The 14,817-nt window shown below is 37.6% G+C and overlaps 5 protein-coding genes across 5 annotated transcripts; 3 read left to right on the forward strand and 2 right to left on the reverse strand.

Annotated features, from left to right (window-relative positions):
- Positions 1 to 81: 81 nt before the first annotated feature.
- On the forward strand, positions 82 to 2,033 carry CRN1 (coronin; the record flags this gene model as incomplete). Its single annotated transcript, XM_003647654.1, has 2 exons — positions 82 to 86; positions 161 to 2,033. The coding sequence occupies 2 exons, from the start codon at positions 82 to 84 to the stop codon at positions 2,031 to 2,033; spliced, it is 1,878 nt and encodes a 625-aa protein (XP_003647702.1).
- Positions 2,034 to 2,469: 436 nt separating this feature from the next.
- SEN1 (DNA/RNA helicase SEN1) lies at positions 2,470 to 8,529 on the forward strand (the record flags this gene model as incomplete). Its single annotated transcript, XM_003647655.1, has 1 exon — positions 2,470 to 8,529. The coding sequence occupies one exon, from the start codon at positions 2,470 to 2,472 to the stop codon at positions 8,527 to 8,529; it is 6,060 nt and encodes a 2,019-aa protein (XP_003647703.1).
- A 180-nt stretch (positions 8,530 to 8,709) lies between these two features.
- Positions 8,710 to 9,948, reverse strand: ATG23 (Atg23p; the record flags this gene model as incomplete). The annotated part of the gene is made up of 1 exon (XM_003647656.1): positions 8,710 to 9,948. The coding sequence occupies one exon, from the start codon at positions 9,946 to 9,948 to the stop codon at positions 8,710 to 8,712; it is 1,239 nt and encodes a 412-aa protein (XP_003647704.1).
- A 937-nt stretch (positions 9,949 to 10,885) lies between these two features.
- IMD3 (IMP dehydrogenase IMD3) lies at positions 10,886 to 12,699 on the forward strand (the record flags this gene model as incomplete). Its single annotated transcript, XM_003647657.1, has 2 exons — positions 10,886 to 11,336; positions 11,585 to 12,699. The coding sequence occupies 2 exons, from the start codon at positions 10,886 to 10,888 to the stop codon at positions 12,697 to 12,699; spliced, it is 1,566 nt and encodes a 521-aa protein (XP_003647705.1).
- A 254-nt stretch (positions 12,700 to 12,953) lies between these two features.
- CNA1 (calcineurin catalytic subunit A) lies at positions 12,954 to 14,633 on the reverse strand (the record flags this gene model as incomplete). The annotated part of the gene is made up of 1 exon (XM_003647658.1): positions 12,954 to 14,633. One exon carries the CDS (start codon positions 14,631 to 14,633, stop codon positions 12,954 to 12,956), a length of 1,680 nt encoding a protein of 559 aa, XP_003647706.1.
- Between the last annotated feature and the right edge of the window lie 184 nt (positions 14,634 to 14,817).

Raw genomic sequence — 14,817 nt, forward strand, 5'->3', positions numbered from 1 at the left:
TGTATCGTTCACACGTAGACACATACATATATATCTATATATGATTGGAGGTTATTTTGAAGAGTTAAAGATTGTTCAAATATGAGGTATGTTTCTTGGATATACATGAGTTACTGAAATAATACGTTTAGTTTGTAAACTGACCGATTTTACTCTGAAGTGGGAAATTTGTTCGTGCATCAAAATATAGACACGTCTTTGGACAGTCGGTTAAAAAGGAACTGCATTACGAAAACTTGAAAGTCACGATCAATGCTTGGGATTCGAACTTGATCAAGACAAATGGGAAGTATATTTCTATTAATTGGAATGCTTCAGGTGGTGGTGCATTTGCTGTGGTGCCCGTAGAAGAAATTGGGAAGGCGCCTGATCAAATCCCATTATTTAGGGGACACACTGCACAGATTTTGGACACAGACTTTGATCCTTTTAATGATCAAATTATAGCTTCATCTTCCGATGATACCAAAATTGCGATCTGGGAAATACCCAGTGATTATTCATTCCACAATGCACAGGATGAAGATGGGAATACGAAAGATGTTACGCCTGTAAAATTTTTGATGGGTCACACTCGCAAAGTTGGACATGTTTTGTATCATCCAACTGCAAGTAACATTTTGGCTTCATCCTCTCTTGACCATACAGTTAGAATTTGGAATGTTGAGACTGGGGAAACTGTAATTATCTTAAAACATCCAGACATGGTGACTTCCATGTCTTTTAGCTACAATGGTGATTACTTGGCGACTTGTTGCCGTGACAAGAAGCTTAGGGTTTGGGATATAAGAAAACAAGAGGTTGTTAGTGAGGGACAAGGTCACTCTAGTCCCAAGAATCAAAGGGTTGTTTGGTTAGGTAATTCTGATAGACTTGCCACAACTGGTTTTTCTAAATTGAGCGACCGCCAAATAGGCGTTTGGGACGCTTTTAATATAGATAAGGGTGAATTGGGTGGTTTTTATACTGTAGACCAATCCTCAGGCATCTTAATGCCATTTTATGATGACTCAAACAAAATTTTATATGTTGCCGGAAAAGGTGATGGGAACATTCGCTACTTCGAGTTTCAGGATGATGAATTGTTTGCTTTATCAGAATTTCAATCTACAGACCCTCAAAGAGGTTTTGCTGTGGCTCCCAAGAAGTCAGTCAATGTTAAAGATAACGAGGTCTTAAGAGCTTATAAAACTGTTCGTGACCATTGCATTGAGCCTATTTCATTTGTTGTTCCTAGGAAAGCTGAAGTTTTCCAAAACGATATATATCCGGATGCCCCCTCTGGAAAGCCCGCTTTGACAGCAGAGGAGTGGTTGTCAGGAAAGTCGGTTGAAGGTCCTATACTATTCAGTGTCCAGTCATTATATGACGGCCCCAATCCCGTATTTTCGGCTGCTGAAAGATCACCAAACAAAACTTTTATCTCTGAGAGCCCAAAATCCACCCCAGATAAATCCTCAACGAAAGTAATCAAGGAAGTTTCATCTCCAAAGATCTTACTTTCGGTACAATCCGAGAAGCCAAAAGTCGATAAAGTATTAAACTCCGATGAGACCGTCAACAAAATGTTGCAAAAGGCCTGTGAATTAGATCAAATTAATAAGGCTGAAAACCCAGGCAAGGAAACTTCCGGTTGGGATAGTGACGATGAACACTCTGGCTCTCCCGCCATTAAAAAAGTTGAGCAAAAAAAGGCTTCTGTAATCAAGCCAAAACTTCCTTCCCCGTCTCAATGTCGAACTGAAAATGTTCCTTTAAGGGAGGATAATTCCTTATTCAATACTCCTAAGAAAGAGCCACCTAGGATGCCTACACTTACAAAAGGAACACCAAACACTCAAAATGTCTCTGAATCCCAACTTGCAACCCCAGCATCCGCTAGGTCCCTTGGTCTGAAGCAGTCCGTCGAAAAGTTGTCAGAATTAGTTCTGAACTTGGAAACAGTTGTGTCCAAGCTAGCTGCTGCATCTTTAGAAAGGGATAACCGCTTAAAACAAGTAGAAGATAAGATTGAGCTGCTCTTGAAGAAATAAATCAAAAATGTATACTACACAATCTTGTATTAAAGCCCCATCTGGGGCTATTTTAGTCTTCCTGTAACTAAATACGTTGATATCAAATGTCTATTTTGACGAAAACGCGTCACAAAAAAAGCTTTCAAAAATGTTTGAAGACTAGTAATCAAGTAATTATACATTGTCATCCTTCTGGTCTTCAAAAGCAACTAAGATTAAGAAAACAGTATCACTGCTCAAGCCTCGGTTTCATTAGAGCGTTGGGATACTCTAATTCTTTGGATACGTGATTTGTGCTCCGTTAAACATATAGTTTCTTTTCATTTTTTTTTTTCATTTGTTTTAAAAACTATTACTCCTCCTTATACATTCTCAAAGGGTACTTCTATAGTGTTTAGCCATTATACTGCTAATATCCTGTTAGAGTGGTATCAATTGTAAGTTAAATTAAAAGATGAGTGCTTTCGATTCTTTGTCCGAATTGGAAAAGCTTGCACTAACCTATAAATCGAAGATAGAACAGGTATACGAAGGTATATACCAAAATGAAAGCGACTTATTGACTGATATCTTGCACAATCTGATTCCAAAGGTGAGTTCTAAAGATGTGCATATGTTCTGTAATTCTAACTTTCAACCTGTAGCTGTGTTTTCATTGACTTTGTTTTCTTTTCAGAATCACCCCGAAGCAGTTAAATGGTTACAGAATAGGTTGAATAATTGTTTAAGTCACTGTAGGCGCTGTGTTACTCAATTTGTGAAGGGTAAATCTAAGATGATACAGCATTTTGCTGTGAACAGGCGTATTGCACACACTAAAGTTGCAAGTTTCAACGAGTTAATCTGCATGTGGAGGGCACATGTTGTTTTGCCTATTTTTAGAGACTTCAGTGCAAATGGTGTCACCCTTCAATTAGTTCTATCAGAATACGAGGTTTTGATGAACCCCCAGATGCTTAGATGCTCTGCGGAACTCCAACATTACCATGAAATTGTCTTCAAAAGTCTCTATGGTATGAAACACGAACTTTTGGACTTTGATAACCCAAATGGTATAACGAGCTTTGTACCTGGGGTCGTATATTCATATAATAGCGGCTCTCCAGAGCAATTTCTTTGGGCCCAAAAATTCTTACAGCATTTATTCGACACCAAATACTTAATCACTATTGAAAATATTACCTGTGAATTACTAGATGAATTGATGCATCATGTTATTAATATACAGACTAAGGCCAATGGGATCCCCCATGCGAATTCAATTGGGTTATTCTGGTGCAGAATGTGCCCCCTTTTTGCATTGATGCATGTGGAAGTTTTGAAAGAGTATTTTATTGAATTCAAAAACATTAAATCGTTGAAGTCTGCCATATCAGTCCCGATAGAGTCTGTCTTTAAATTATTCTATCATCATTTCATAATGCAGTTAAGACCAAAGCCATTGGATATACTCTTGCGAATTTTAAAGCTTTTTTTGGAAAAGTTTGGTGCAGAGTTCTGGACCCTTGTTCAACCTTATACATTCCATAGTGTTCCTGATATTTTATTCAACGGTGACTTCACAAATTCATTAATAAGCCTTCAAAGTAAGCCTATATGTAAAGAAGGCCCAGACACCTGGTTACATGCAGATGGATCTGTTTCTGATCTTGTGATGTGGACGCTGCCGTATTATAGATCGTTGTCAAAGGCATACAAGATCCAGATGGTTAGAAAGATTGCTTTCGGCTTTTTAGGTGTGATAAATTCAACACCTCAAATTCAATCCGTCCCAAAAGGATTATTGGTTAATGCAGCAACATTATTATTAAACCAAGCCTTGAAAGTAGATGAGGCGAGTAGATCATTATTATATTCTTCCGATGGCAATTTTGAAACTATAATTTTTACCATTGCCGATGTTAGGACTCCTTTGAATAATGAAGCTACATTAAAAATAATTGTCGATACTGCAAACAATCCCTCTGCGTTATACCCTGGGTTTCCTACAGGATCTATATCCAATTCTGCGATGGAAGTCTTAGCTAACTGTATTAATGTTGATATTTTAAATTTGTGTGAAACCACTTACAAATTATATACAGGAAAGCATCAAAACAAAAAAACAGCACATGAAGTAAAGGTTACTACGGTGTTAATATCAAGGCTAGTTGCAGCACTAAATTTCCGGTCCCAAACCGACGCAACCAATAAAGTTGCAGCATTGTTTGGTTCCTTACGAAATGTTAATGGTTTACTAGTTCTGCAAAACCATCAAGATACCCATTCGATGCAGCAAAATGCTATGGTCAAAGAATACATTGAGCTAATCATAAAATTGATTGGTAAATGTGCCGATATTTCTCCAACCACTATGAGTACTGTATTATCCATGAAAATAGCTACTCAAGGCTTTTGGTCATGTATTTTTTCTCCGTGCCAAGATCTATACCAGGAAGCTACAAACTTATTATATGAGACGTTTGACGTTGAAGGACGTCTCGAAGGTTTCCAAGAGTTGTTCAATCACAACATGACAACAAATCTACAGGCGGTTTGCATGGTTCTAAGCCAGTTGATCAAGAATGAATTTTATGAACCATGCCCTAGAGCGGTTAGAGTTTTAATGGACGTTATTCACGTTTTTATGGATCCAGTTAGTGGTATGTTTGCAAACTATTCCACTTTAAAAACAACGGAAACCGATACAGCTTTATTCGATTTCTGGAAAGACACATGGAACTTCTTGGATATGATATATCGCGTTACTTTGAATTGGGCTACCAAATACCCGTATACTGAATTGGAAAACTTTACTAAGGACACATTAGATGTCAGCAATTTGTTAATGAATTCATATAGAGAATTTGCAGATATTTTAACGAAGGATTTTACCAATAACGATGATGATTTATTCAAATGTGCTATGAGCCCTTTTAAACATATGTTATATTGGTTGAGATTAAGTGATGAAGACTTACTTGCATCTTGTGTCACATTGATTGTTTCTGCATCCGATTTGTCTAAAGAGAAGAACTTTCAGTTTGACGATGCGTTGGTTCGTGAAATGGCGTGCTATGCTTGCAAGTCGCGGAAATATTTGAATAAATTAACTAGCCATCAATCCAGTGATTTGCTTTCTCGAGCCAAGTACTTCAACGAGGCATTAACTGATTCAATAATCCAGGAAGTAGAAAGATACAATAAAGAGAAGGAACTATCTAAAAGGGATCAATCTCCTGAAATAACTAGTAGCCGTTCTGGTACCCCCAGTGTTACCCAGATGGCGCTGCCTCAACAACGTGTGGACTATTTACAACGAAAGGCGATGGCATCTTCTATTACAAGTAGACCTAAGGGCCAAAGTTCTATCACATCATATGGATCGCTTAAAAGAGGATTTATATCGGCCCCTTCCGCTCCTTCAAAACCGCTATCAAAAATGGAGCTTGAAAGAAGAAAGCTGGTCGCTGAACGTGTCGTTCATCCTCCAAGTCAAAATGTTTTCAACCCACGCTCTGGTAGAAAGCACTTAAAAGTACACGGAGATGATGATAGTAGCAGTGATAACAGTGATATCGATGATGCCAATGAATTGTTTGCAATTGCTAAACCGAAGCAGAGATATACACCAGTTTTGCTTGACATAAACGGTAAGGAGATAAAGGCCAATGGGTCAAAGGTCGATCTGAAAAAATTGGAAGAAGAACATATGAGAAAAAGGTTAAATGTAGATTTAAACCCCTTTTACGACAAAGTGTTACGTTGGAATTATACGAGAATTTCTGCATATCCAGATGATAATTCTGAGCAGGAATATACTGATATCGAAGATCAATTCAGGTCTTCAAAACATTATCAGAAGGTAATGGAGCCTTTATTGCTACTAGAATGTTGGCAAGGATTGTGTGCAGTTAGAGATAGAGAGATTCACAAGGCATTCAGCTTTATTGTTGGTAACAGAACAGTGGTATCAGACTTTTATGAAGTTTACGCTTCAATTAATAAGAAAGTTGTGCAGCAAGCTGAGATTAATGAAGCGGATATGATTGTTCTCGGTCATTTCCCGGATTCAAATCATCAGAAAACGCTGACAAATGATCATTTTAAGAAGTCCCAGAATACCTGTTTGGCAAAAATCCGTAGCATCAAGAATGCAAAAGGTGAAAATATGGATCTAACTCTTCGAATTCATCGTAGTCATAGATTCTCAAACTTCTTAACTTTGAGGACTGAAATTTACGCTGTTAAAGCTATGCAAATGACTACTGTAGAAAGAGAATATACCTCATTACAAGGTTTGCCATATTATGATCTTGTCTCCCAAATTATAACCGCGAAGCCGACTGAGGAGCAGCATGCGGAGGATGCAGAAGTTGAAAAAGTGAAAATTAACTATAAATTGAACACATCGCAAGCAACTGCTGTTGTTAGCACCGTGAAAAATCTTGGGTTCTCCTTAATTCAAGGACCGCCCGGTACTGGTAAAACCAAAACTATTCTAGGTATCGTAGGCTATTTCTTGTCGACTATTAGAGTATCGCCCTCTAACGTTATAAAGAATCCAACTCAAGTGGGAAACATTTCTACAGAGCAACTTCTACAGAAGCAAAAAGTATTAATTTGTGCACCGAGTAATGCTGCTGTCGACGAACTAGTATTGAGATTAAGAGAGGGTCTAACAAATTTCGAAGGTAAGCATTTTAAACCAAAGTTAGTTCGTGTAGGTAGATCAGATGCTGTAAATGCTGCAATTAAGGATTTGACGTTGGAGGAACTAGTTGACAAAAGGGCTATAACCCAGTCCCTTGAAATGACACATGATCCAGCTTTGGATCAGAATTTTCATAATGCAGTTGATGAGCGCAGAAAATTGAGGGATACAATCAACAAAGAAGACGGATCACCTACCAGTGTTTTGTCTACTGATCAGATATCTAAAATCCAGTTAAAGTTACGGGAGCTGAGTAAGACAATAAATGAGCTGGGTAAACAGCGTGATGAGCTAAGGGAAAGAAATTCCGTGATTTATAGAAACAGGGAGCTAAATAAAAGGAAAGCTCAGGCTCGCATACTTGCAGAGAGTGATATTATTTGCTCCACTTTATCAGGATCTGCCCATGATGTTTTGGCTTCATTGGGGGTAAAATTTGACACTGTAATTATTGATGAGGCCTGTCAATGTACGGAACTATCAAGCATAATTCCATTGAGATATGGGGGTAAAAGATGTATTATGGTTGGTGATCCAAACCAATTACCTCCAACGGTATTGTCTGGAGCTGCCAGTACCTATAAGTACAATCAATCGTTGTTTGTTAGGATGGAAAATAATTGTAAGCCACATTTATTAGATGTTCAATACCGTATGCATTCTATGATCAGTTCCTTCCCATCATTAGAGTTTTATGATGGTAAACTAAAAGACGGTCCGGATATGGATAACATTAATCAACGGCAATGGCATGAAACCCAACCATTTGCCCCTTACAAGTTTTTTGATATTCTTACTGGTAAACAACAGCAGAATGCTAAGACCATGTCTTACGTGAACTATGATGAATGTCAAGTTTCTATTGAAATGGTAGACAAGTTGTTAAGGCTATATGAGAAAAAAGTTGATTTCACAGGGAAGATTGGCATTATATCTCCCTATAGGGAACAGATGCAAATGATGAAGAAAGCTTTCAGAAGCTATTTTGGAGGAACTATTTTCACGTATATTGATTTTAACACTATTGATGGGTTTCAGGGACAAGAGAAGGAAATTATTATTATATCTTGTGTTCGTGCAGACGATTCAAAAAATAATGTTGGCTTTTTGAAGGATTTCAGACGTATGAATGTTGCATTAACCAGAGCAAAGACTAGCTTATGGATATTGGGTCATCATAAATCTCTATGTAGGAATAAATTGTGGATGAACCTAATTTCTGATGCGAAAACACGGGGTTGTTTGGAACTTGCCTGCCCTGGATTTTTAGACAAGCATAATAGAGGTGCCAAGGAGATATTACAGAGGTTTAAGGACCATCATGATCATATTGGATCATCTGAGGCATATCGTTCGGTACCAGGTAATTCCCTCAAAAAGAGAAAAAAAGGGCACACTTCTGGTCCTACTAAAAGGCTAAAGGCTTCAGAAGAAGCTGAATCTGATGACTATGATCCAGTTGCAGAATTTAAAAAGGAGAACCATAAAGATCCAACAGGAGAGCAAATGAGTGGTGGATCTGTTAATTCAGTTCCTGAAGTATCGAAGAACTCTGAATATAACTTAAAAAGGGCAAACTCCGATGGTGGAATGAACGAAAGAAACCCGAAAATGTTCAAAGTAGAAACAAATACTAAACGTTCAGGAATTAAGAAGAAATCATCTATTTTTGGTAGTAATCTGCCTATTTCATCGATTGTTCCTGTCATTTCTTCTGATCCTCACATTTACGATTTAAAGGAGAAAAAAGGAGCAACAATCAAGTCTCAATGTCCACCCAACTACAGAGGGTCAAGGCGGGCACAATGGATCAGGATCTAATGAGTCAAAGATTACAAAACATATTACATTCTCAGATAATGTGGCTGTCATAGAATCACACAGTCTATCTAAAAAGTAATTCCAAAACTCCTGTATTTAGTAATGAATATCTGCATATGTATATAGGAATTTAATTTAAATTTTAAATTTCAGTTCCTTCAAAATCTAGACCTTGAAACTTCATACGGATTTCTTAGTGTCAACGATAGGCGATGATGGCAAAATATTCTTCGTAATACTAACCTTTGGAGGAGACGTCCCAGTAATTAGAAAAGTAGGATTATCATAAATAGGACCAAAACTTGATGGGGGAATATTGTTATTAGGTGACGTTAGTTGTTCATTAGCTGTTCCAAGGGCAAAAATTTCGTCTTTAATACAAGAAATAACATCAGGATGATAGTTATCACAACGCAAACCCTCTATTTCTTTTATAGTTTCCCGAATTAACCCTTCAAGTTCCACTGGATCAACTTTAGAAACAGTGGAAAACCTTTTTCGAATATTTTCTTCCAGCGTTTCCACTAGATTAACTACATCCCTCCAACTTTCCATTTGTTGTTTCAAAATGTGTGTTTCTTGTTTATGTTTTATTAGCAAATCTTTTAGAGATTCCCTTTGAGCAGATATGAATTCTTTTACCTTCAATTCTGAATTTTCAAGTTCATAGGTAGCAGTGCTGTTTTTCAATCTAGAAAATACACTTGAATTCGGTTCGGCCACCTTGAGGAACCCAATTTTCTTTAGCAGGCTTTCTATTGACTTGTAAACTGAATTTAGCTCACTATCAATAGAATGCTCCTCTCCTTTAACCAATGACTCTAATTTCGACAATTCAATCTGAACAAATGCTTGATCCTTTTTAAAGCTCTGCAGTAACACTTCCAGCTGTTTTATCTCATGGGCCACCGATTTCTGCGCCTCCTCCAGTATATTCAAATTATCAAGTATCTTAGTTCTAGGCAGCTGAGTAGCAATTGTATCATTTGTATCATTGAGAGATGTATTATTCACACCCATGTCCTCTATATATCGACTTAGATATCTCTGATGACTGGCTGTTAAACCGAAAGTGTCCACCGGAGTCTCCTCCTGATGAAGATCGGATGGATCTCTTCTCTTCCATAATTGCTTCTCCCTTAATAAAACGTCCTTTTTTAGATGTAAATTTAATAGCCTGTTTTCATATTTATCTAACTGGTGGAGTACTTTTCTAATGCCCCCATCATGTTCAATCAACCAAGCATTTAACTTGCACAGATCATTAAGGCATATCTGGATATTCTTGCGTAACTGATGAAGGGAAACGTTTTCTAACCCCTCATTGTCCTCAAACAACGCTCTATGATGAGATTCTACAAGACGGTGACGATACTGTATAATAGCTTCCCAGTTCTCTAGCAGGGAATCTAAATCCATCATAAGAATACTGCTGATCCTTTTTCTTTCGATATTGTCAACGCACGGTTTCAATAAAGCTATATGCTTTGATAATATTAATCAATTAGTAACCTTGTAGACGTTTTAGCTACATATAAAGTCACGTGATAACAACACACATCCATATTTGCGAAAGACAGGTGGATAACTACTCAATCCTATTCTTATTCATCATTAAAAACCAATTATTCCCTATACTAGGTTCCCAAACCAGCCATACGTCAATAGGCATCTCCATCCACCAACAAGCTTGAAAGTCCAATTGAAAAAACAAACCTCATTGCTACTTGCTTTTCCAAGATACCACAAGATATGGATAATGTAACCAAATCAATTAGTCATCTCATCGCAGACGTTCTGAAGCCCACTTAAACTTGCAATTTATTTACAGTTCAGAGTCAGTTTGTAGTGACACAGCAATACTCTTGTAAAATAAGTGTATCTCTATATTAGGGCATTAAATACGTTTGATATAATAAAATAATTGAAAGAACAAGAGCTATGAAAACGCAGTTTTTAAACACTTGTAAATTCTAAAACCTGGCAATCCTAAGATCTAAATAGGCTACCTAAGCTGTTTTATTTTCACATTCTTTTGTGTCTCTTAGAGGCCCTGGCAGCACATTCCATTTTATGATGCTCGAGGCCATTCTCTTTTCTTTTTTCATTGAAAAATTTCTCAGCGAAATTTTCCGAAGGCGATGAGTTATGCTATAAATACGAAGCAATATAGCTTGAAAAATTCGTTGACAACTTTAAACACCTTCATATCTTGGGAATAGTTAGATTTATGAAAGGCCGGTTACTTGGAGAATTGGGATTTATCTTAATTTTTCCTCTTAATTAAAAACCCTATATTTTAGTGGTGTATAGTTTTGCCTTAAACAATACGAATTTTCCAAATAAGTACTATCAAATGCCTTATAGAGATCCAAAGACCGCTTTAGAATATGCAAATACTCTTGAAAAAGATGGTCTGTCAGCTGCTCAATTGATGGATTCTAATTCTCGTGGTGGCTTGACGTATAATGATTTTTTGGTATTGCCTGGGAAAATTGATTTCCCATCTTCTGAGGTGACACTAACTTCGAAGTTGACAAAGAATATTACTTTAAATGCTCCATTTGTTTCTTCCCCTATGGATACTGTTACAGAAGCAGATATGGCTATTTACATGGCTTTGCTGGGCGGTATTGGTATTATTCACCACAATTGTTCTGCAGATGAACAAGCGAAGATGGTTAGAAAGGTTAAGAAATTCGAAAATGGCTTTATTAACTCTCCGGTTGTGGTTTCTCCCGAAATGACTGTTGAGCAGCTAAAAGCTATGAGACTCCGGTATGGATTTTCTGGGTTTCCAGTTACAGGTATGTTTAGTTTGATTTCCACCCTTTTTACATTTTATTCCGAACTCATAAAGACCTTAAATGATGATCAATTTCCTATATTTAATATAACTTTCGTTCTACTGAATAATGATCAAACGATCGTGTAGAAAAAATATTTTCTGAATAAAGCTTTATGAGTTCTAACCACAATTGGCTAAGTACATATGGGTCCTGTGATTTAGTCCTTCGGTATTATTTAATTGATACTAACAAAATTACAAAATCAGAAAACGGTAAAGTTAACGGCAAGCTTTGCGGTATTATTACTTCTCGTGATATTCAATTTGTTGAGGATAACGCACTATTAGTCTCTGACCTCATGACTACTAAGGTTATCACTGGCCAGAAGGGCATTAGTTTGGAAGAAGGTAACCAAATTTTGAAAAACACCAAGAAGGGTAAGTTGCCAATCATTGACGAACAAGGTAATTTGATATCAATGTTATCTAGAACAGATTTGATGAAGAATCAGTCTTATCCACTTGCTTCCAAATCTGCCACTACTAAGCAGTTGTTATGTGGTGCAGCTATCGGTACTATTGAAGCTGATAGACTAAGATTGAATAAGTTGGTTGAGGCTGGTCTAGATGTTGTTGTGTTGGATTCTTCTCAAGGTAATTCCATTTTTCAATTAGACATGATTAAGTGGATTAAAGAAACTCATCCTAGTTTGGATGTTATCGCTGGCAATGTAGTGACTCGAGAACAAGCCGCTAGTTTGATTCAAGCTGGTGCAGATGGATTAAGGATTGGTATGGGTTCTGGCTCCATTTGTATCACGCAAGAGGTGATGGCTTGTGGTAGACCGCAGGGTACTGCTGTTTACAACGTTACAAAGTTCGCAAATCAATTTGGTGTCCCATGTATCGCTGATGGTGGTGTCCAGAATGTAGGTCATATAACTAAAGCCATTGCATTGGGTGCCTCTACAGTAATGATGGGCGGTATGTTGGCCGGTACTACTGAATCTCCTGGAGAATACTTCTACAGAGATGGGGAAAGATTGAAAACTTACAGAGGTATGGGGTCCATTGAGGCAATGCAAAAGACCGATGTTAAGGGTAATGCTGCTACCTCTCGTTATTTTTCTGAATCTGACAAAGTTTTGGTTGCTCAAGGTGTTGCTGGGTCTGTGGTTGACAAAGGCTCGATTAAGAAATATATTCCATACTTATTTAATGGTTTACAGCACTCTTGTCAGGACATTGGTGTGAAATCCTTAATGGAGCTGAGAGAAAAGGTCGATTCCGCTGATGTAAGGTTTGAGTTTAGAACTCCTTCAGCTCAATTAGAAGGTGGAGTTCACAACTTATTTTCCTATGAGAAGCGACTATACAATTGAAACCAGGCGTTATTTATATGTGTAATACTACATAGATTTTTCTATACCCTTTGTGTATTATACAGTTAAGATCAGGTATTATAAAGTTATCTGTTTACTCAGTAATCTCCCTAGCTGTATTGTTTTAGACAGGTATAAGATTTTTATGTAAGGAATTAATGGTACTTTTAAATCAAGTATGAAATATATAGATACATCGATCCATATAGTAAATGTGGTAAAGGTAAAGTTCTTTATAAATAAATATTTTGAAATTATTTTTTTTCAACGTTCTTGAGCATTTTCCTATAATATTGTTCCCTGCTCTTCTCAACATCGGCCAATGATGGGGGCAACCTTTCATTCTCAAGATCGTCTCTCCGGGCTCTTTCAAAACTTGACAAAGCTTCGTTCAATCCCTCTGACCCATGGGACAGAGCACCACGAGGAAGAACACCCGAATTCATGGTTTTCAGATATTGAACTTTGTCACTTTCTTCCCTTAAAACACTGTACATTCTGGAAACCTTCGCAATAGCCAGGATTTTATTTCTCAGAGCCCTTCTCTTATGTTCATCACCCAGTATAGATGAGCTGGGTTGTTTCTTTGCAGCAGAAGGAAGCGGAGCCGCACTATTCTTTACTTTATTTTCGATACCGAGGTCTTCTTCAATTATTAATGTCTCCTCCTCCAACTCTTCCTCGGTACAAATATTCAATATCGACACTAATATTTCAGTAACCTTCTCTCCTACAAACGGTAAAGACCAAGTAAACACATCCATAAAATTAGGTAACCAATAGGGATGCGGCGACATATTGAATTGTCTAATGTTCATTACATTATCGGAATACTTTAGAACAGCTGCCTTGTTCTTGTAGGTATCTAAGTAGTTTGGGGCACTGAATAATGTTAACAAACTTGGGAATCCTAAATTTTTTGTGTTCTTGTACATTCTGTAACCTTGATCTTGTGCTTCATGTGCTCTAATAATTGAAAGAAGGCCAGTTCGCTGTAGAAATTCACAGGATGCCTTGTATGAAAAAGCAAAAGAGCAACCTCTCACAGTGTTTGGCAAATAGGCCAGAGTATTTGGGTCATCTGCATCTTCATCGTACGATTCAGATGGATCCGCCCACATTAAGTCACACATCAAACCTCTGGAAGGAATTTCCCTAAACCTGTTAATACGGTTTATATCTTCCACCGACTTTAATTCCGGAGAGATGCCACCATGGACGCAGAAGTACTGACCATTCATGACTGCTGCCAACGGCAAAGAATTAAAAGACTGACAACAGGCATCATAAATCTTCAGGTTGTATTTATGCAAACATTCGCTCTTGAAAGTAAAGTAGGAAGTCAAGTGCTTGCACTCATGGTTCCCCCTTAACATCCAAAAATGGTCAGAGTAATTAAGCTTCAAACTGTACAAATAAAGCAAGCACTCAAAAGAAAATGACCCACGATCAACATAATCTCCAAGAAAGAGATAAGGCGTGGTCTTTGGATCACCACCAACTTCAAATAGCTTCAACAAATCATAAAACTGACCATGGATATCTCCACAAATAGTGATCGGAGCAGACACATTCAACAAATTAGGCTCTTTCGAAATTAGATTCGTCGCCATCTCCACGATTCGCAAAGCCTGCTCCTCAGTCAACCTTCCCTCCTTCTTGAAATGATCCCTTAGAAACTCATGGTTAGGTAGCCCATCCTCATCATTAAACAACTCCTCATTGGTAGGAACTCTCTTAGCAACCGGCGGAACCGACTGAATCACACGTTCCTTCGTATGCACCTTACTCCCATCTTCAAGCTCGTAAATGAACAAGTCATTTTTCTTGCTGGAACCGTTTTCTAGTAGTGGCTTAGACTCTATAACGTTTAAAGCTGCATTTATCTTCCTAGTATTTTCCTCTGCAGCACTTATCCTCTTAGATGATGGCATAACTGGTTATATCTATTTTTTTCTGTCCTAGACGCATCCAAGCCAACAAAGAGACCCTATATGGTTTTAGGAGTATAACACGCAAAGAATTTGACCTGCTTTTTATAGGATCATCCCATCACTTAAAATTATTTTATTTGTCAACTTGGTAATCTTTCACCCTTTTGTTTCGAGAAAACGGAAT

The sequence above is a fragment of the Eremothecium cymbalariae genome, chromosome 7, assembly GCF_000235365.1.
Source record: "Eremothecium cymbalariae DBVPG#7215 chromosome 7, complete sequence".
Lineage (NCBI taxonomy): Eukaryota > Fungi > Ascomycota > Saccharomycetes > Saccharomycetales > Saccharomycetaceae > Eremothecium > Eremothecium cymbalariae.